The following is a 21838-nucleotide window of genomic DNA, read 5'->3' as shown; positions in this document are numbered from 1 at the left end:
TTCAGTGAAGTCAGTTTCCCAGTGCACACTGGGACGATGTCTCCGTACCTGGATCCCTGGTCCGAGCTTGGACTTGCCTGCATTTACTTGAGCACAGGCTTTACATTTATCAGTCACCTCTTGTAGGGCCTCATCTCGGTTCAGTAGGTAGGGGCCAATTTCCTGTCGCTCCAAGAGAGTTCTCATCTTTTTGGTTCCTAGATGGGTCAGTTTATGTAGGTGTTCTAACAGTTCATGGGTGAGCCTCATGGGCATAACAGCCTTTCCTTTAAAAATCCAGTGTTGTTCTTTGGGGTCATAGGTGGCCCCCATTTTCTTTAGGAGATCAATGTCCTCCTGACTATAGGGCCATGCGCACCAGGGTAGTTGTGCGTCTCCCTTGTCAGTCAGGGGAAAAGCTCCGGAGATGTTGGTGGTTTTTAGGGCAACTTCCCTGGCGGCTGTATCTGCCAATCGATTTCCCTTTGCCTCTGGGCTATGGCCCTTTTGGTGGCCAGGACAGTGCATGATGCTTAATTTGAGAGGCAAAAATAGGGCTCTAAGCAACGCCAATATCTCAGTCTTGTTTTTAATTTCTTTTCCCTCTGAGGTCAGCAACCCTTGCCGTCGGTAATTTCCCAGTTAATGTGAGCAGTGGCAAAGGCGTATCGACTGTCCGTATAGACATTAAGCTTCTTACCTCTGCCATCTGGAGCGCCTGGGTCAATGCGATGAGTTCTGCTCTCTGGGCTGAGGTAACCACTGCTGGTATGGCTTCAGCCCAAATTACCTCTGTTTCCGTAGTTACTGCTGCCCCCCGCTCTCCGCTCCCCGTTTTCCAGGAAGCTGCTACCATCGGTGGTAACAGGTTGTAGTCAGCGTCCTGGAGAGGGCGATCCGTCAATCCGGTCTGGTCCTGTGCATTTCCGCAAGGATCTGGAGGCAATCATGTTGCTCTGCCTCTTCAGGCAAGGGGAGCAGGGTTGCGGGGTTGAGAGCAACCGCAGGTCCTAATTGCACTCGGTCGGCATCCAGGAGCATGGCTTGGTAGTGAGTCATGCAGGCATTAGAAAGCCAGCGATCTGGAGGCTGTTTGACTAAGGCCTCCACTGCATGGGGTGCCAGGATGGTCAATGGCTGACCCAGAGTCAATTTATCCGCATCCTTGGTAAGGACGGCAATGGCCGCTACCATTCGCAGACAGGGCGGCCATCCCGATGCGACAGGGTCGAGTTTCTTGGATAGGTAGGCTACAGGGCGCCTCCAGGGGCCTAGTTTCTGAGTTAGGACCCCTTTCGCGTAGCCCTGTCTCTCATCTATAAACAATTCAAAGGGTTTGGTGAGGTCGGGGAGGCCTAATGCTAGGGAGGTCAGCAGGGCCTGTTTAATGTTCTCAAAAGCCGCCTGTTGTTCTCCCTCCCATTTGAGCATTGTCCCCTGTTTGGTGAGAGGATACAGAGGTGCAGCCATTTCTGCAAACCCTGGAATCCAAAGGCGGCAAAATCCCAATGTCCCCAGGAATTCCCTCAATTGGCGAGGTGTCTGAGGGACAGGGATGTGGGTGATAGTCTGTTTGCGCGCCTCGGTCAGCCATTGTTGTCCGTCCCTCAGTTGGTATCCCAGATAGATGACTTGCTGCTGGCATATTTGGGCCTTTTTAGCTGAAGCCCGATATCCTAACTGTCCCAATGTCCTTCTCGGAAGCAGCCACCAGGAGGAGGTCATCAACATATTGGAGGAGGATCAGGGTGGTCCCGGTGTAAAGCCTCATCAAAGAGGGTAGGACTATTTTTGAATCCCTGGGGGAGTCTGGTCCAGGTTAGCTGACCCGAAAGTCCGAGATCTGGGTCCTTCCATTCAAAGGCAAAAAGGTGCTGACTTTTTGGGTGTAAGCGCAAGCAGAAGAAGGCATCCTTTAAGTCTAACACTGTGTACCAGACGTGGGACGGCGGCAGAGTACTCAATAGATTATAAGGGTTAGGGACCGTAGGGTGTATGTCTTCCACCCTTTTGTTAACCTCCCTCAGGTCCTGTACGGGCCGATAATCCCCAGTTCCTGGCTTTTTTACGGGCAGGAGAGGGGTGTTCCATGGCGACCGGTAGGGAGTAAGAATGCCCTGGTCTAACAGTCTTTTTATGTGGGGTCTTATACCCTGATATGCCTCATGAGACATGGGATACTGTTTAATTGAGACGGGGGGGGGGGGGGTAGCTGTAGCCTTTAGCTGAATGACGATTGGGGACTGTTGCAAGGCTAGCCCCATCCCCCCGGTCTCGGCCCATGCCAGTGGAAAGTCATTGAGCCAAGGGGTCATGTCAATTGTCTGGTGCCCTGGGGGCTCATAAAGTCTATATTCATCCTCCAGCTGGAGAGTTAAGATTTGAAGAGGACCGCCACTTGGACCTGTTACCTTGGCCCCTTTTTCCTCAAAATGAATTTGGGCTTTTAGTTTGGTGAGGAGGTCCCTACCCAATAGGGGATAGGGACAGTCTGGAACATGCAGAAAGGCGTGCATCACCTTACCGGTAGCCAGCTGAACCTTCCGGTCGGTCGTCCATCGGTGTCCACCGGTGGCCCCTTGGACCCAAGCGGATCGCTCGCTGAGCGGCCCCGGTGTCTAGGTCAAGACTGAGTGCTGGGCTCTGGTGTCCACTAGGAAGGTGACTGGTTGCCCCCCGACGTTAAGAGTTACCCTGGGCTCAGGGGGGGGGGGCTCCTGGCCCTGAATTACCTAATCCTCCAATGTCAAGAGAGAGGTCTGAGTTTTAGGTTTCCGGGGTCCTTTGGGCTTCTTGGGGCAATCTCTGACCCAATGTCCTTGTTCCTTGCAGTAGGCACATTGGTCTTTGTCCACCTTGGCCCCCTTTCAGTCTCCCAGCCTACCTCCCTCTTAGTTCCTTATTTTTCTTTTTGTCCCTTTCCTCCTGGGCCTCTTTCATTCTCTGCCATAGTCTCTCTTCCTTTTCTTCTGGAGTCTCTCTTTTATTAAAAATCCTTTCTGCCTCCTTTAATAAATCCTGTAAAGTATATCCCTGTAGACCCTCTAGTCTCTGTAACTTGCTTCTAATGTCTGGACTGGACTGCCAAATGAAGGACATTGATACGCTAGTGACTTGTCCAGGGTCCTCGGGGTCATAGGGAGTATACATTCTGTATGCTTCCTTAAGTCTCTCTAGAAATGCTGAGGGTGTCTCCTCATTTCCTTGTATTACCTGCTTTACCTGAGCCAAATTGGTGGGATGGTGTGCTGCCCCCCGGAGACCGGCTATGAGCAACTGGCGGTAAAGACGTAGATGTCCCCTACCTGCAGGGGTGGTGAAGTCCCATTCTGGGCGTGTTAAAGGGAAGGCCGCATCGATTTCATTTGGTAGCTGGGTCGGGTGTCCGTTGTCACCCAGGACGTTTTTCCGTGCTTCCAGAAAAACTCTCTGTTTCTCCTCTGAGGTCAACAGAGCCTGTAAGAGCTGCTGACAATCATCCCAAGTGGGCTGGTGCGTGACTAAAATAGACTCAATTAGATTAGTTAACGCCATTGGATCCTTGGAAAAGGGAGGGTTGTGCTGTTTCCAATTGTAAAGATCAGAGGCTGAAAATGGCCATTACTGTTGTTGGCCATTCGGACCCTCCCTCAGGGGAAGGGCATGAGAGGTAGAATCAGGGGGCGGCTCACATCTGCCCCTCAGTCGTCGGGCCATAGGTGAGGGAGCCGAAGACTCCTGAGGGGGCAATCCACCTGCTGCCGCTGCACCGCTGCTTCTGGCCCCTCTGGGCTCTCCGGAGCTACATAGGGAGGGGGATCTTCTGACAGGAGGTCGATGAGGGGAGAATCAAGGTTTGGGGGAAGAACAGGAGGTGCTGCAGAGGGTTTTGGAGGTTTCTCTTTACTAAGGAGGGTTGGGTATAGGGAGGAAGAGGTGGGAGTTGGGGAGGGGGGAGGGAGAAGGGGGGTGAGCGGCTGTTTTCGCAGAGGAGGGGGTGCCGTGGGGGCAAGGGGAGTAAGGGGTGGTTGGGGTTTGCTGGAAATGACAAATGGCTTGACCCAGGACGGGGGATCGTATGCCAGGCTTTCCCAAGTGACAATGTAGGCAACTTGGTCTGGGTGTCCGTGGGGTTCTGGATTGAACACTCGTGCTTTTACCTGTGAAATAATTTCAAGATTAAAGGTGCCATCTCGTGGCCATCCCACTTTGAAAGTGGGCCATTCGGATGAGCAAAAAGTCACCCATTTCTTCTTTCGAACTTCGACCGATTGGTTGTCGGCTCGGTGTCCCGGACATCAGCCCATTGATCTAGAGTGAGACTCAAGGGGGTCGTTAATGATTGTCCCATAATTTCAAAAGAGAGGTAGGTTAGAATTAGACACAGAAATCCAACAATTAGACACAGACCAAACAGACACGCCGCGCGGCTTCTGGCTTCTGCGTAAAGCCGAAAGCAAAATTTCAGATGGAGACTCCGAGGGTCCAGATCCCTCTTCTCCAACCAGGACCACGTATCCTTCCGATACGGGCTGAGCCCCGAAAAATCGAAAATCGGGCTCCAGACACCCTTGGAACGTCTTCCAGGGCTGCGGGGGTGGGGGGTGTGGGAGGGAGACAGAGCTCGTCAGCTCCTTTCCCGGCCCGCCAGACACTGATAGATCCGATCGAATCTTACTGAGTAACAGAATGACAAAAGACTCAGACTGACAGAGACACAGACAGGGCGCTGGCCAGCTTACCTCCCGATGGTGGGTCGGTGGTCCCTGGGTGGGGGTCTCTAATCCCGGACGAGCCCCCACATGAAAGACCCCCGAAGAAGACCTTTCCTCAGGAGGAGACCCCGGGACCCAAGGATCAAGCCGAGACCACGGATGCAAACTGCAAGAGGTTTATTAGGTAGTCACAGGTACCTGCGGGTGGCAAAGTCACTCGGGAGACTTGCGCGCCATTAGGCAAGGTGACCCCCCTTTATATAGGGTAGGGGAAGCAAAAGCGCGCGTACAGAAGCAGATGCCTGGTTACAGGGTTGTCATTGGTGGATTCAAATAGGGTGGTGGGTTCACCTTGGAGACATGAAGGGACTCAGATAATAGCTGACTTGGCCCTATCTAGGGTGTGGAACGGGTCCCAGGGACTTTCTATTCCCCGTTTGGGGCCAGATGGCTGACCACAGATATCTTTTTGGTGCCTAAGGGCCCTAACCTTTCATCTGCCCTGTTTGTGCAAGCCCTGCAAAATGGCGTTACTGCTGCTAGCTTATTGTCTTTGGGTAGAGGTTTCAGGGGTCTTTCACATCAAGGCAGAATGTTGTATATATAATAAATAAATAAATCTTAAAAAAAAAAAGAATGCAGGGCAGTGGCAAAGTTTTAAGTGGGGAGAAACGGATCCCGTCTACCCCCATAAGTGAAATTGGTGAGGGGAACATAAGGCCCGAGTGAGATGTTGAAACAGAGTAGGTAGCTCTTATGTCCAAAAGAAAAGCAATGGACTTACCTGCTACCTGTAGCATTACCGTAGGCTCGGATTGGATTATGGGAGTCACTAATTCTGAACTGCATCAATCCTCTGCAAGGCCGAGAATTTCGAAGGCTGGCACCATCTCACTTGTTGATGTTGGTGAGGCTGGACCTCCGTGGTGTTGCATAGGGGACGAGCCCCCATGGGAGCATTGTGATTTCCAGTGTCCAGGTTGCTAGCAGATAGGGCATGGCCTGCCATTTAGAACACCTTTGAAGCAGCCTACTGGCAAGGTTGACTTGGGCTGAGCTCTGCTGGGATGGAGTCCTGTTGGCCTTAGGGCAGCTGCTAAGGCTTGGGCTTGTAGCGTTACTGCCTGTTACACCCTCATCTGTCGGGAAGACTCTGCTTTCTCTTCTTGGGCATTAAAAACTTTAAAGGCCATTTTCACCAGTTCTTCTGTAGGAATTAACTTTTCTCTAATATCTGATGCTGACTGAGAAATGAAATGGGTAGCTAGGACCATGGCTCCCGCTGGGGAGGCTAGATCCAGCCTGGTAAATTGGACCATGGTCTCTTGTAACCAATTTTTAAAAATGGCTGAGTTTTCGTCAGCTAGCTATGTGATCTCTTGAAGTTTGTCAAAATTAACTACTTTTTCCGAGACCATTTCCATACCCTGAAGGAGGCAATGAACCATGATGCTCCACCTCTGTCGACCGCTTTGGCCAGGTTGGTAGTCCCACAGCCACTTCCCCCACAGGGACCGTAGAGATGAGTCTGGTCTGCAACCTGTCTAGCTGCTGCCTGAATTCTACTTCGCTCCCCAGGAGTGAGAGTAGAATCCTGGATGACATGGAAGTCAGGCCAGTTTAGATGGGAGACCAGGGACAGATAGTGAAACTCTTTAATGTAAACAGAAGGATTAGCAGAGAAGGAACCCAGCCGCTTTTCTATCTGAGGAAGATCTGGAAGAGAAAAGGGAACATGGACTTTAATAATGCCATGGGCTCCCGCTACTTTCCAGAGAGGATAGAGAAGGACAGTGTCATGGTGGGATCTGATATGAGAGGAGACAAGGGAGGATTGGGGGGAATTAACCCAGTGTGTGCAGAGGGGGTCCAAGGGTAGGAAGATGGGGGGGGGGGGGGAGGTGGGTAAGGGGAAAGTTGACCTTGAACTTTGGCTAGGGAGGGAGTAGGTGTGGAGAAGAATGTAAAGAATGTTGCTCCGGAAACTTGGGCTTCCCACAGGGCAGGGAACCCTGACTGCTCCTCGGACTAGAGAGGGAGGGGGCGGGGGGAGGGGGAAGGGAAATGGGAAGAGGGGAGGAGGTGAAAATTTGTAAAATTATATAATTTAATAAAAAAAGAAAGAAAGAGAGAGAGAGAAAGAAAGAAAGAAAGAAAGAAAGAGAAGAAAGAAAGTTGGTCCACAGGGGGGTTGGGAGTACTAAGGGTTCCAGGGAGTAGGTGAGGGGCCAGTGCCTCTGGCTGCATGGTTAAGACCTAGCTATCGGGATCCCAGTTCCAAGATGGCTGGGAATCTGGAAGCGAAAACCCATGCTGCATGACACTGGCTACTGAGGGAGGGGCAAGAACGCAGAACCCAAAAACCATGGACATGCGAGAGTTCTGTCCATTTGTCCCCACAGCAACAAAAATTTTCTAGGTCTCGGAGGACGGTAAACTCCTAGCTTCCCTCCGGTGGCCGTCGCGTCCCGTTGTCAAGATGGTACTGAGGCCAAATCTTAATGCACAGAGAATTAGCCGCTTGGGACAGACTGTACCGGACAGATTCATAAGGATTTTGTAAGAGGTGTCCCAGGGGCGATGGCGGATCTGGCTTTGAACTGCAAGCGCCCATTTTAAAAGTCTATGCCCAGTTGTGTGGCTCAAGTCTATCACAGTGCGTCCACTGAAATAACTCTTGGGCCCAAACAGGGCTGTGAAAATCAAATGTCAGGCGTCCCTGCACAAACAAAATTCACCTCTGCGAAAGTCTCAGCTTTCAACACATGGGTGAGGCTTTTGGCGTGGACAGCGTCTTCCACAAAAGCCCAAAATTAACAAAAGTAAACACAAACAAATCCCCCAAAACCTTAGTAATATAGGCAAAAAAAAAAAAAAAAAAAAAAAAAGAAACTTACTACGACGAAGCCTATCTAGCCGGGAGCCAATTTTTGCCTTGCAGAGAACATGGGGGAGATGGGGGGGCAGATAAGGGCGTTTCCAGCACGTGGTTGTGGGCCTTCAGGAAAAACAGCCCCTTGGTGGGACCTCCAAGATGTTAGGAATATTTTCTAACCCAGCCATTCTGCCAACACACAATAATCCTAATTAAACCAAATCAGACCAAATTAAATATAGCCAGGTTTAATTAGATACCTGTGCTCCCAGGTGACCCTGAGGGGAAGCCGCCAACACGATAACCCACTGGAGAGGAAAAGGGAAAACCACGTGTTTATTTTCTGGGGAGCTGTTTAAATTGCCTGTGAGAATGGTCTTGACCTTTCCTGGGGAGGGGTCAAGGTTTGGCAGGCTACCTGCCTCAGCCTCCTCAGGGAGGGGTCCAGGTTCGAAGGGCACAGGGGAGAGTTCTCCAAAGTTGGAGGCTAAGGCTGGGATTACACAAATAGTTCTGCTGTATAATTTAGGGAATAATAACATAAAATTACAAATAGATTTTCTTTCTAGAACTTAGGGCCTCATTCATGGTAGTTATTAACTCTACCACTGACCCATACACTAGCCCTTCACTAGGAGATTCTAGGGGCTCTACCACTGAGCTCTACCCCTAACCATAGATACAGTTTTTTGATATTTGGACCATGTGGTAGTTTTATTACGTTTTCTTTTTATTTATTCTTTTCTCACACAGTACTTCCTCCCTCCACCTTCCCTCTTCCCCAGATCCACTTCTCCTCCTTTCCCTTCAGAGAAGAGCAGACCTCCCAGGGACACCAGCCAAACACAGCATTGCAAGCTACAGTAAGACCAGGCACATATAAAGGCTGGAGGCAATTGTTTCAAATATTTTCATCCCATAGTTAGTTGGCTTGATAGATATGGGACCTGCAAATAGGGAGGTCAAATGCAAACCATTCTCACGGAAGCTAAGCCTTTAGAATTATCACCCCTGTCCTCACTCCCTTTCTCTTCCTGGCTTCTGCAGGCAGGCAAGACCTGGATCTCCAGTGGCTGCACCCAGAGCTGTGCCTGCGTGGACGGGGTTGTTCAGTGCCGGAATTTCATCTGCCCCACAGGGTCCCACTGCCAGCACAGTGATGATGGCAGCAGTAACTGTGCGGCCAACAGTAAGGGAGCCATGGGGGAGGGGAGAGGAGCTCTGGTGGGGAGCCGTGAGGGGCGAGGGGAGAGGAGCTCTGGTGGGGAGCCGTGGGGGGCGAGGGGAGAGGAGCTCTGGTGGGGAGTTGTGGGGAGGGGGAGGGGAGAGGAGCTCTGGTGGGGAGTTGTGGGGGAGGGGAGAGGAGCTCTGGTGGGGAGTTGTGGGGAGGGGGAGGGGAGAGGAACTCTGGTGGGGAGTTGTGGGGAGGGGGAGGGGAGAGGAGCTCTGGTGGGGAGTTGTGGGGGAGGGGAGAGAAGCCGTGGTGACTAAAAGAATCAGAGGCAGGGCCCCTGGCCTAAGAGGGACGGTGATCAGAAATACCACTGTTAGGAAGAGATTTTGAGAGACCAGTAGCTGGGTTGAGGTCCTTTCCAGTGTGCACATTTCTTGACAGAATTGGAAAAATGTAGCATCTTTGGGGACCCCTATTACCACACTTTTGATGGCTTCTCCTACCGCTTCCTGGGTCGGATGAACTACTATCTCATAAAGACAATGGACAAACTCCCCGAGGGGATGGAGCACCTGGTCATAGAGGGGCGCAACAAAATATCCCCCAAAGGGAGTCCAACCTTGCATGAAGTGACCACTACCGTCTATGGCTATAAAATACAGCTCCAAGAAGGGCTGGTGGCTTTGGTGAGTAAAGGGGCAGGACCAGACCTGGAGGGAACCAGGAGACCACTGGTTAACAAAACCAGAGTGCCCCATTGTCAGGGAGTTTCCAAGGGTGCAGAATGCTCTCAGAAGTCAGAGTTGGTGCCACTTCCTGGAGAAAGGTGGCACAGGGCAGTAGGGCTGAACAAAGGGCTGGGAGGATGAAGGGAGCGACGTGGCGGAAGGGAGGATGGCGGGCATGTGGTAACAGGGCTGGAGCAGCCTCAGTGCTGGCTAGAAAAGCAGCATTCTTTTACACTTATTTCCATTTAAAATATTTATTTATCATTTATTTATTTATGTGTGTCTATGTAAATATATCCACATATGTATGAGTGCCCACAGAGGCCAGGAGGTGTCATGAACCCTGGACCTAGAGTTATAGGTAGTTGTGAACAGTCCAACAAGGATTCTGGGAACCAAATGCAGGTCCTCTGGAGACACAGCAACCACTGCCAACCTATGGGTCATCTCTCTGTCACACGTTCTTATTTATTGTACATGTGTGTGCATGGGCGTGCACGTGCTGTGTGCATGTGCGGAGGAGTCAGCCTCAGTCAGGTCCGCCAGAGCAGCGGCCTCTACCCACTGAGCCATCTCTCTTCTGAGTGTTTGCATGGAAGGAACTGGGGTGTAAAGGGAGGTCTCTGACACTGGGGGTAATGAAAACTCTAGCGAGCTGGGCAAAGCCAGGCACAGACAACAGCAGCAGTGAGTGTGGCCCACGTAGCATGCTGTGCAGCTGCAGTCTTCCTTTTCAAGGTCAACAATCAAAAGGTGGCAGTCCCCTACAATCCAAATGACCACCTGCGGGTCCTCCTGCGGGCACAGCGGCTGTTTCTCATCACTGACTTTGAAATGGTGGTGGACTTCGATGGGAAGCACAGTGCAGGTAACTGGGGCACAGACTCAGACCGCAGAGGACCTGTCTCTGAGCCAGGCATCTAGCTCACACGCGTAATCCCAACCCTCAGGAGCCAGAGGCAGGAGGATCTCCAGTGAGTTTGGGGACAATGTGGTCTACATCGTGAATTCCAGTCTATCCAGGGCTCATAGTGCAATACTGTCTCAAAGAACCCAGTAAAGCAGTGGTGACATACACCTTTAATCCCAGCACTCAGGAGGCAGAGGCAGGTGGATCTCTGTGAGTTTGAGGTCGGCCTGGTCTACAGAGTGAGTTCCAGGATAGTCAAGGCTGTTACAGAGAGAAACCCTGTCTCAAAAAATGAAAAAAGAAAAAAAAAAAAAGAACCCAATCAAACCCTAATCAAGAAACTGACAGTGCAGGTGTGGAGGAGCTAGCCTCAGCTACACAGCTGGAGCACACCTGTAGTCTCTGAGTTGGACGATGGATGCAGGAGGGTCAGGAGTGTGAAGCTAGCCTCAGCCACATAGCCTGTTTGAGTCCAGCTTGGGCTATATGAGACCCTGTCTCAAAAATGAAAACAGCAACAATAAAGCCAATAACCACAGAAAATAACCCCATTTCTGGGATGGAACGGCACAGCTCAGATAGGTCAGAGGAAGATGTGTTATACCTGGGAATAGAGCCCCCAGCCTGAAAGGGAGACTCAGATTGTGGAGGGGAGAACAGAGTTTGGCTCACTACTTTTCCTGCAGTGATCTCCTTGCCTACCATGTACCGTGGGCTGATACGGGGCCTGTGTGGAAACTATGATAAGGACCGAGCCAATGACTTGATGTTGCCCAGTGGAACACTCACCTCAAACATCAATGTCTTTGGCAACAGTTGGGAGGTGAAGATGGTGAAAGCCCTCTTCCGATTGCCAAGGTGAGGGCTGGGGATTGGGAGATGACTAAGAGTCTCTTTCATTGGAGGTGGTAGAGGATTGAACCTGTAAACTTGTCACATAATCTGAGCCACACTCCTTGCCCCTTACTGAGAATCAAAGTCAAGTACTCTTATCAATGAGCCACACCCAAGCCCCTCACTGGGGATTCTCTTCGGGCACTGTCCCTCTGAGTTGGTGTCTCCTACCCAGCAAGTCTCTTTTTCCACTGCCATAACCCTCTGGTCCTCAACGAGGACGCACTCAGTCTCTCGGTCTCTTACTGACCAGTGGGCACAGCTTCTCACTGGAAATCCCCATGTGCCCTCGTCCTTCCCTTCACTTTTCTGCACACTTGTTGGTTTTTTTTTTTTTTCCCTCAAGTTCACCTCCCTCCCAAACCTCACACAGCCCCTTGCCATCCCTACTTCAGGGCCTTACCAGAAGAAGATGGGGGAGAGGAAGAGTCTGACCCTCTGCCGTCAGAGTGCAGCCCAGAGCAGACAGCGCTCCTCAGCAGCACCCAGGCCTGCAGGGTGGTGGTGGACCCCCAGGGTCCCTTTGCTGCCTGTCACCAGATTGTAGCCCCAGAGCCCTTCGAGCAGTGAGTCACAGGCCCAGTACTCACAAGAATGTTCCAGATTTCTGCTGTGGTTTTCCTCTCTGACCCCCTCTAGCTCTGTGGGCTTGGTTCTTCTCCCTTGTGACCCCATTTCCTACTGACTCCCCCCATTCTACATCCTGTTTTTCTGCAATCCAGGGCCTTTATCCCCAAGCTACCCCTCTAGCCTGCTGACTTTCTGTGTGGGGTTCTGGGCCCCTCTTCTCTATTTTATTTTTAATCCATTTTATCCTGTATTTATTTAGGTCTCGTGTAGCCCAGGCTAATATATGCCTAAGGATGACCTTGAATTTCTGATCCTCTGCCTCCACCTCCCAAGTGCTGGGATTACAGGCATGGACCACCATGCCTTGCTTTTGTGGTACAGGGGATGGAACCCAGGGCTTCATGCATGTTAAGCAAACTCTACCAACTCGGCCGCATCCTCAGCTTTCGCTTATTATCTATATGGGGGGATTTGCGAGGGGAATGGGCACGCACTTGTTTGTCCAGTGTACGTGCCATGTATGTTTACATAGGTCAGAGATCAACTTCAGGGGCCATCCACCTTTCTTTCCTTTTGTGTGAGTGTGGGTGTGGATATGTGTTGTTGGGTCATCAAGAGTTAAAGTCAGGTGTCCTGCTTTCTCTCTTTGCCTTATTCCTTTGAGACAGGGTCTCACACCCAACCTGCAGCTCGGTGGGTTTTTTTGGCTAGACTGTGAGAGAGTGAGCCCCATCGATCCTTTTGTTTTTACTCCCTGACAAAGCTGGGATTACAGGCATGTGTGGCATTCGAACTCAGTTCCTCATACTTGAACAGCGGGTACTTTTTCCTAGTGGCATCTCCCCAGCTTCCACCTTGTTTTGAGACAAGTCTCTAACTTGGGCCTAAGGCTTACTGATTAAGCAAAGATGGCCGGTGAGCCTCAGGGACCCTCCTGTCTCCCCATCACCAGCACTGGAATTACAAGCACCTCACCACACCCTGCTTGTTTTTAGCATGGATACTGGGAATCAAACAGGCCCTTCCTTATTCTTGCAAGGCAAGCACTTGGTCAGCTGAGCCATGTCCCCCGCCTCCAGCCCCTCGCCTGGGCCATTTTTCTGCAAGGCTGGCTCTCCTTGCTCCCCTCTCTAAAGCACACCTCCTGCACCCTTCCTCTTCTACCCAAGGCACTGTATGTCCGACGTGTGCTCTGGTTGGAAAACCAAGGAAGAAGAGGAGTTTCGATGCCGGGTCCTCAGTGGATATGCAATCATTTGCCAGGAGGCAGGTGCCAACACGACTGGCTGGCGGGACCAGACGCACTGTGGTGAGGCTCTGACTCCTCAGTCATTTTGCTGTCTGCTCAGCTCTGCTGCTGCCACCGCCCTCACCGTGGCCTTTTGGCCTTGATTCTTCTATCCCTAGTTCAAGACAGCAAGTGATTCCAGACTGACCCCTCTCCCATCCACTCCTCCACTGTCCAATCCCCTCCTCCTTCTCCTCTGCCCATTTTTTCTGTTGTGTTTTCTCTTCTTTTATTTTTTGTATATTTATATATGTGTGTGTCCATGTGTGTTTGGATGCATGCAGACATACGTGTGGAGACCAGAGAACAGGAGCCACTTATTTTGTTTTTTTTTGTTTGTTTGGTGGGGGACAGTTACATTTCTTTATTTTGTATGTATGTGTGGGTGCACATGTTCCACAGCACACATGTGAAGGTCAGAAGACAACTTCCGCCATGTGGGAAGGGATCCAGTCAGGTCACCTTCACCCGCTAACGGCCCCACCTTGTTTTTTAAGACAGGGTTTCTCTCCCTCCCTCCATCCCTGGCCCAGTGCCTGGTGATTAGGCAGTGCTGACTGCCTAGCAGCTCCCAGGTTTCCTCAGGTCTCCACCCCTGACTGGAGCAAAAGCGCTATCCCTCAGCCCACACTCACTGTGTATGCTTTGGGGTGGATTTATTTTAAGACTTTACTGATTTTTATTTGATTTATATGTATAAGTGCTTTGCCTGCATGCGTTCTGTGCACCGTGTGCACCCTGGGGCCCACAGAGGTTGGAGGAGGGTGTCAGGGCCTCTGGAGCTGGTTACAGGTGGTCACACTGCCATGTGGGCGCTGGGAGCAGAAGCAGGCTCCTCTGCAGGACCCAGCTCCTGACGCTGAGCTCCGTCTCCAGCTCCTGTTCTTGGCTTTTGCGTCAAAATCTCGCTCTATAGCCCAAGCTGGCTTCAAACTCTTGGTGCTCCTTCCGGATCCGCTCTTGAGTGCTGGGATTATGTGCTACTGTATCCACCCGACCATGCCCATCTGTTTTCATCAAATGTCTTATGTTCCAGACAACACTTGAGGCAGAACTGGCTTGCTCGCTCTAGCTTCCCTGTGTACAGGGAGCCATGTGCTCTTTTGAATGACCGTATACCCTGCTTTCTGTTTCTTACTCACCAGTCCCAAGGCCAGCCAGCTCCTAACCATGCTTCTATACCCTCAGCCATGACATGCCCTGCCAATACTGTGTACCAGCCCTGTATGACGCCCTGCCCAGCATCCTGTGCCAAATTTGTGACCCCCAAGGCCTGTGAAGGCCCCTGCGTGGAAGGCTGTGCCACCATCCCAGGCTACATCTACAGTGATACTCAGAGCCTCCCAGTGACACAGTGCGGCTGCACCGCCAAAGGCATCTATTACAAGGTCTGGGCAGCGGAGGCCTGGGAATCCAGGTATGGAGAATGAGATGCAGGGTGAATCTAGAATGTCTGCTGCCTTCACTTCCTCTTTTCCAGCTGGGTGACAGCTATGTGACTGATGACTGCTCCCAGCACTGCACCTGCGCCAGCCAGGGGACCCTGCTGTGTGAGCCCTACGGCTGCAGGGCTGGAGAGGCCTGCACCGTGGCCAACTTTACTCGAGGCTGCTTCCGGGGTGAGCCTGGGTCCTTGTGGTCTCTAACACCAGGCGTACCCTTCCTCCCTGAGTCAGATTCCTGCCCGAGTGGGATTCCTGCTTGGTCTCAGGAAGTCTGTGCCCTCCTTTGTAGGAAGGGCTGAATGAAAAGAACCATCTCTTACCAGGCGTTGACTACCGGCCATGCAGAGCTCTGCCCCCAGGATAGACTTTGACCCTTACCTAGTGGAAAGCACAGCACTCCACTTTATGAGCAATGAAAATAGGGTTCCAGCCAGGTACAGCGGCGCACACCTTTAACCCCAGCCCTCGGGAGGCAGAGGCAGGCGGATCTCTGTGAGCTCAAAGCCAGCCTGGTCTACAGGGTGAGTTCTAGGACAGGCTTTAGAGCTACAGAGAGACCATGTCTTGAAAAACAAACAGACAAACAGACGAGCAAGTGGATGAGAGCTGAGGAATGGCACCTGAAGTTGACCTCTGGAACTTCACACACATATGGGGGTTTGGGAGGCTAAGCAAACTCCCTGAACCCGGGGTAACAGGGTTAAAGCTTAGGTTGCTGAGTGGACCCCAGAGCAGCTTTGGTGACTGCTGCTTCTCCCTGGGCTGTCCCGCAGCCAGGCATCTCCTACACTGTGGATGTCCTATTGGGATCCACTCACACCCTTCTGCCCTTGCAGATAGCCCTTGTCTACAGAACCCCTGTCACAATGATGGCCGGTGTCAGGAGCAAGGGGACACCTTCATCTGCCATTGTGACCTGGGTTATGGAGGAGAATTCTGCACAGAACCTCGGGATATCCCCTCCAGAAAAAAGCTAGGTAACAACTACACCCCACTGCATCCCAGGGGCCATTGCCACAGAATTACTGTTTTTAATCTTCATATACATTGTATCTATTACATATTACTCTGTTTTTAATTTTCATGTGTCTTATTAATTTTAATTAAATTTTCTTACAATTATAACATTTGTTATGTATACAGATATGTGATGGGGTGACAATGATAGGTATACTATACAATATTATTAATCTATCACCAGCTATTACATATAGTATGATAAGTAATATAGCATAGGCAATATTGTGTATTATATACTATAGGTGATATTTAAAATACATGATTACTTAACACATATAGTTTATGATTATATATAAATATTTTGGGTGCATTGTATATTAATATACTTTAAATGTAAAATATAAATGACATTGTGCTATATATTTTATATATGGAAAATATGTATATTTCTTATAAATAAATAACAAATATATATGGAAAGTCAAAAGGTGATGGAGAGGTCCTGAACAGGAATAGCCAGAGCGAAGCAAACTGGTGAGGGGTAGAAGTTCAGCCAGGTGTGTGCTAATAATCCTAGTACGTGGGAGGTGGGAGTAGGAAGGTCAGAACAAGTTCAAGGTCATTTTCAGCAAAATAGTGAGTTCAAGGCCAGCCAGGGCTACATGACATCATGCTGCAAGCAAATAAACAAGAAGCTGGGGGCTGGGGAAGTAACATAGTTACTTGTTCTGAAAGAACAAGGACCCAACTTTGATCCCCAGAACCACATGAAAATATGGGCGTACACTTGCAATCCTAGTGCTGGGGAAGGAGGATTATGCTTGAAGAATGCCAGCAGGGGGTGTCCTTTGACCTCCACATATGTGTATAAACACATGACTAGACATCTGCTCCTGTACACGCATGCACGCACACGCACACGCACACACATGGTCTTAGGGAGTTGTGACTGCAGATAACAAGGGCTATTGGACGAGGGCATCCAGATCTTCGAGTCCCTGAGCCTCCTGGAGGAAGAACTAGACGTCAAGAGATTTAGGAGGACAAGATGCCTTAGGCTGACAGCCAAGGATCTGAAGGCAGTGCTCCCTCCCATTTCCCTCAGCCTCCCACCCTTTCACCTATCCCTGTTGTGGGGGAGGGTGTGAATATGCACAGGCACAGCACAGGAGGCCAGAGGACAACCTGGGTGTGGTTGTTCAGATGTCTCCCACCTCTTAGTTAAGACAGGGGCTCTGGGGCCAGACGAAATGGCTCAGTGAGTCAACGTGGCTGTCTCCAATTTGCCTCCTGAATCTGATCCCTGGGATTCAGATGGTAATAGAGAACTAATCCTGCAGGTTATCCTCTGACCTCCAGAAGTGCATACACACACACACACACACACACACACACACACACACACACGGTCTCACTGGCTGGAAACTGAACCAGTGTCCAGGAATTCACTTGTCTTCACCCACTAGGGCTAGGATTAGGGGGGGCCTCTTGCTATTGCTGGGAAGACAGGCATGAGCCACCACATCTGACTTTTACATGGGCCCCAGGGTTCTGAGCGTGTAGGGCAAGCACTCTACCCACTGAGCCCACTCCCAGCCCCATTGCTGTTTCCTTTCTGCACTCAGAATCATCCAGCTTACTGGCCATCCTGCCGGGAGTGCTTGTGATGCTGTTAGTCCCTGTCTTACTGCTTAGAGTGTATATTTACGTGAGAACTGCCATAGCGAGAAGAAGGTGGTAAGTCCTCATACAGGGAGGGAACGAGTAGTCTGAGGGTGGGGCCTAATGCACACAAAAGCTGTGCTCCTCATCTGTCCCCCACCACCTCTAGGGAGAAACTGTTGAGACGAAATAGACATAGGCTGGAGGATACAGGTAAGAGCCAGCTCTGGGGGCGTCAAGTCCTGGCTAAGAGGTGAGTCCTCCTCCAATGTGGGTTTCCTTGCTCTCTCCTCAGATGTTCCAGAGCCTGCCTTCAAAGCCATCAAGTTCTGACTTGTCCTCAAACAAACAGATGAAATAATTTATTTTTTTAAATTTTTTTTACATTTGTTATTGTGTGGCTGTGTGTTATGTGTATGTGGGGTGCACATGGCTGCCACTCCCAAGTCTGGCAATTTGTGGGAATCCGTTTTCTCCTTTTACTTTGTGGGATGTAGGGATTGAGCCTGGGTCAGCACACTTCACAGTGAATGCCTTCTCCACTGAAATACCTCGCTATTTATTTATTTACTTATTTACTTATTTTATGCCCTGGCAATGCTGAAGCACTCATGGGCAGCCCATATATGGAGGTTCTATTGAATTTGTCCATATTGGGTTTCATGGTCTAAAATTTATGAGGAGGACTGACCAGGTCTCTTTCTCAAGAAGGCACCAAATCTAATTACAGACAGTTGTGAGCCACCATGTGGTTGCTGGGGAATTGAACTCAGGACCTTTGAAAGAGCAGGCAGTGCTCTTAACCACTGGACCAGCTCTCCATACTTAATGCTTTCAGATATTTTAATCTTTAATGCCCCATACTTAATGCTTTTAGATGTGGATTTCCCCTGATTGTGGTGGAGGCAGTTTGTCTGGGAGACAAAGAGGTGTGTGTGGGTCCCTAGAGGCTGGATGCTGTGCAAGGGGAGGGAATGTCCACAGGGAGAGAGGCTTAGGGCTCGGGAAGGAGAATGTCATTCACTGAAAGCCAGTCTGGCGGGCCACTCAGTCCTGATAACCAGCAATGGAAGACAGAAGGGGCAGGGACGGAAACTCCTGGAAGGAAGGATGAACTGTGGCCCCAGAACCCTGCAAGTCAGGAGAAAAGGCTTCCCGTGCACATCCTTTGTTTATTTGTTTGTTTGTTTGTTTTTCTAGGACAAATTATTATGTAACTGAGGATGACTTTGGACTTCTGAATCCCCTGCCTCCACCTGTTGAGATTACAGGCATATGTCACTATACCTAGTTTGTGCTGGGCAAGCACTCCGCACCTGAGCCATTTCTCCAGCGCTCATCGTACATTTTCTTTACCCCAGAGACCCCATTTTAAAAAACATATGTGTGAGTGTGTGCACATATGTGTCGTGTGTGTACAGGTGCTGTTGTGTGACACCATTCCTGTAAAGACATGAACAGACATCTGTTTATCCCAGACAGAGAACCAACAATGGACCAAGTGGCAACACTGCCCAATCCCAGCATGGTAAACCAATGAGTATCGTTGAGCGGTCACAGCAGCAGAAATGACTTGGAGGTAGCTGTGCCGGCTCATGGAAGCTGGAGACCCAGTGCTCGCTGCACGACTTGCAGGCAGCCTGGCAGATCGGAGGGCATCCCCAGCTTGTCCCAGTGTTCTCAGCAGTCCTTACTGCAGATGTAGGCTGGGCCAAGAGGGGCCTAGTGCGTCTGCTCAGCTCGAAGGACATCCTGAATTGTTTACTTCCTGAGCCTGCGGGAGCTTCCCCTTGAACACCCCGAGTCAGAACTTTGTTTTATTCATTGTAAGTGTGTGCTTGTAGGAGAGAATGTCTGCCGTATGTGTGCAGATGCTCATAAAGCCAGAACCTGAAGACACTGAGCTCTTTGGAACTGGAGTCACAGGCGGTTCTAAGCCAGCTGCTGTGGGTGCTGGGAACCAAGCTCAGATCCTCCCGGAGAGCAAGTGCTCTTAAGCCTGGAGCGGTCTCTTCAGCCCAGCATCCCGAACCCTAACACACTTCTCTCCAACTAGGAGGAAATTGTGGCCCAGCAGCTGTACATTTCTCTGTGTGCACACTCACGATGTAGTGGGCAGAGGACAGCCCTGCTGTCATTCCTCAGGCCCCTTCCACCTTTTCTTTGCCCAGCAGCTAGGCTATCTGGCCAGCCAGCTTCCACATATCTACCTATCTTTCCAGGCCGGTCCCCACTGCTGTTCTACAGTGTGCACCGCTACGTCGGGCCATGGGGATAAATGGGCAACAAACACTTCACCAAGCCATCTCTCCAGCACCCACTGGGTTTTATTTGTTCTGATGTTCACACATACGTGTAGAGGTCAGAAGACAGCTAGAGGGGGTCAGTTCTCTTTACCTAGGCGCCAAACTCAAGTTGGGCAGCCAGCACCTTTACCAGCTGAGCCATGTCACTGCTGTGCCCCTACCCCCAAGTTATTTTTCTTAAGATGGCTTCAGACTTCCTCTATAACCCCAGCTGGCCTTGCACTCATTGTGCTCAGCGTCTTCCTACTTCAGGCTCCTAGGGACTCCATCGGTCTAAGAGCCCAGGTTCATGGAGGACTTGGCCTCTCAGTTCCTCCACTAGGGGGAAGCAAGGCTATTCTGGGTTTTGTTTAATTGGCCTCCTCGCAGAGGATGTCACACCCTCTTCATTCCTCCCTTTCTCCAAAGAGCCCTTCAGTTGGTTACCATGGAAACTGTGGGTGGGGTTACAGGCTTTGGGAGCCCTTCTGACAACCCAAGTAGAAAGGACCACCACCTAGCCCAGCCAGAAAAGGCCAACGTGTATACTTTACACCCTGAGAGTCTGTCTCCTATGTTCCTCCTTGCTTAGGCGAAACCTAGTGGTGGATCAGACTGTTAGGACCTCAAGAAACTAGGACTTAGCAGGTTGACACATGCCCTGGAGAGGTATGATTAATCCTTCTGTGTGACAACCAGACCTTTGGGGACGTTTCTTGAAGGCAGCCAAACCCAATCTTAAAGTATTGAAAGGGTGGGCAAGGAGGGCCCTGCATGGAAGGCACAGCGCACCTCTGTAGAGCAGACTCCTGCCTTAAGCCCAGTTTCTCCACCTGGCCCCATCTCTGCAGCTCCGTTCCTTTGGCCACCATCTTCATTCTTCGCCAGGGTGTATGTGGGGCATCAAAAGGCAGTCGCCTGGACACTGATCTTCCTTGTAGTATTGAGCCCCTCCCACCCTCCAGGGATATTAAATGTCACCCAGGAAGAGAGGAGATAAAGAATTTAGTGTGATTTCATGCCTGTGATCTCAGCACTCCAGAGGCCGAGGCAGGAGGATAGTGAGTTCCAGGCTATCCTGGACACAAAAAATGTGGGGGTGGGGGGGGGCTAGTTTAGTCAGTAGGCGAACACTAGCATCAGGAGTCTGTCTCAGTGGAGGAGGGGCCAAGCAACAGCAGTAGCAGTGTGGGCTGACCATCCTAGAACTGCGGACTGAAGAAACTGAATTCCAAGACCTTGCTGCCACCCAGCCTAGTCCACTTGGCTAGTATACTGCTCCAGGTCAGCGAAGAGACCCCGTCTGTCTGCCTCTGTCTCTCTATTTCACACATATAGCCAAGGCTCAGTGGTGGTGAAGAGCCCTTGCTGCTCTTAAAGAGGACCAGAATTAAATCCCCAACACCTGCGTCTCAACAGCCTGGCACTCCAGCTCCAGATCTGGCACATGCTTTCTGGCCTCTGTGGACACCTACATCCACATGGACATAATCCCCCAACAGAGCTGAATACACACACACACGTACACACGTACACACGTTAGGGGCTTCACAAAGGCTCACAGCATGGGAAATCATAGACAGGAACACTGTCTGGGATTCCTGTTCTGTGAGGCTCTGCCTCCCTCCACAGCAGAGAGCAGCTGTGGGGAAGGTTTCAGCTCCATTAGGCGAGCTCGACCTGCCCTCGCAGGTGTCCCAAGGGGAAGGCAGAAGAGGCAGCCGAGAAGACACTACAAGGGGAGCATGGATGCTGCGATGGGGGATGGCTCTCCTCCTCTTCCTGTCTGGGAGGGAGCAGCTCCCCCTCCTCTTCCCAGGAGGCCAGGAAAACCTGCCTGGGCAGCATCCTGAATGGGGGAATTGTCCTGAGAGCTCCCTGGCGTCTGTACACACATGTGAGGGCCCCCCTTTCAGCCACTCCCCATCTTTCCCTTCCCCCACAGCCCAGGCCAGCTCTCCCATTACCACTAAACCATCTGCAGCTGTGGACGGACATCTGGTCCCAGCTGTGGACACCTTGCTGGACCTCCCTCTCTCACCTGCCCCCCCTTCCCTTTGTCGGAGCTGAAGAGGACTGTGGGCTATAGGCTGGGGCTTCCCTCATCCAACCCCTGCCAAGGCAAAGGAGACAGAGGAGGGGCAGGAGATGGCAGCCCCACCCCGGAGATGCCAGAGGCTCTTGGCAGGGGCAGCTGGAGCAGTTAGCACCAGCTGCCAGTGACTCACCTCCCACCAACCCAAACATAACACCCTGGGGCTGGGAACCAACACTCAGCCCCTCCCCTCACCTGACCCTCCAAATCCAGACCCTAGGGGTCCCCTATTCTCAGAGACCTAGCCTATCCCAGCTCCCAATCACCCTCAGTACTGGG

General features: G+C 51.1%; 1 protein-coding gene across 1 annotated transcript in view; it reads left to right on the top strand.

Moving 5' to 3' along the window:
* The window catches only part of Zan (zonadhesin), a 106519-nt gene extending 89007 nt beyond the window's left edge, over nucleotides 1-17512 (top strand). Inside the window, 12 exon segments of the mRNA XM_038344470.1 lie at nucleotides 8596-8737; nucleotides 9164-9408; nucleotides 10189-10318; nucleotides 11047-11218; nucleotides 11650-11820; nucleotides 12994-13133; nucleotides 14301-14500; nucleotides 14593-14731; nucleotides 15394-15534; nucleotides 17143-17281; nucleotides 17349-17392; nucleotides 17475-17512. Coding sequence (XP_038200398.1) covers nucleotides 8596-8737; nucleotides 9164-9408; nucleotides 10189-10318; nucleotides 11047-11218; nucleotides 11650-11820; nucleotides 12994-13133; nucleotides 14301-14500; nucleotides 14593-14731; nucleotides 15394-15534; nucleotides 17143-17281; nucleotides 17349-17392; nucleotides 17475-17512 — 1701 coding nt within the window.
* Nucleotides 17513-21838: the final 4326 nt, after the last annotated feature.

The sequence above is a fragment of the Arvicola amphibius genome, chromosome 10 (genome assembly GCF_903992535.2).
Source record: "Arvicola amphibius chromosome 10, mArvAmp1.2, whole genome shotgun sequence".
Classification (NCBI taxonomy): domain Eukaryota; kingdom Metazoa; phylum Chordata; class Mammalia; order Rodentia; family Cricetidae; genus Arvicola; species Arvicola amphibius.
This window is presented reverse-complemented; position numbering and strand designations above follow the sequence as displayed.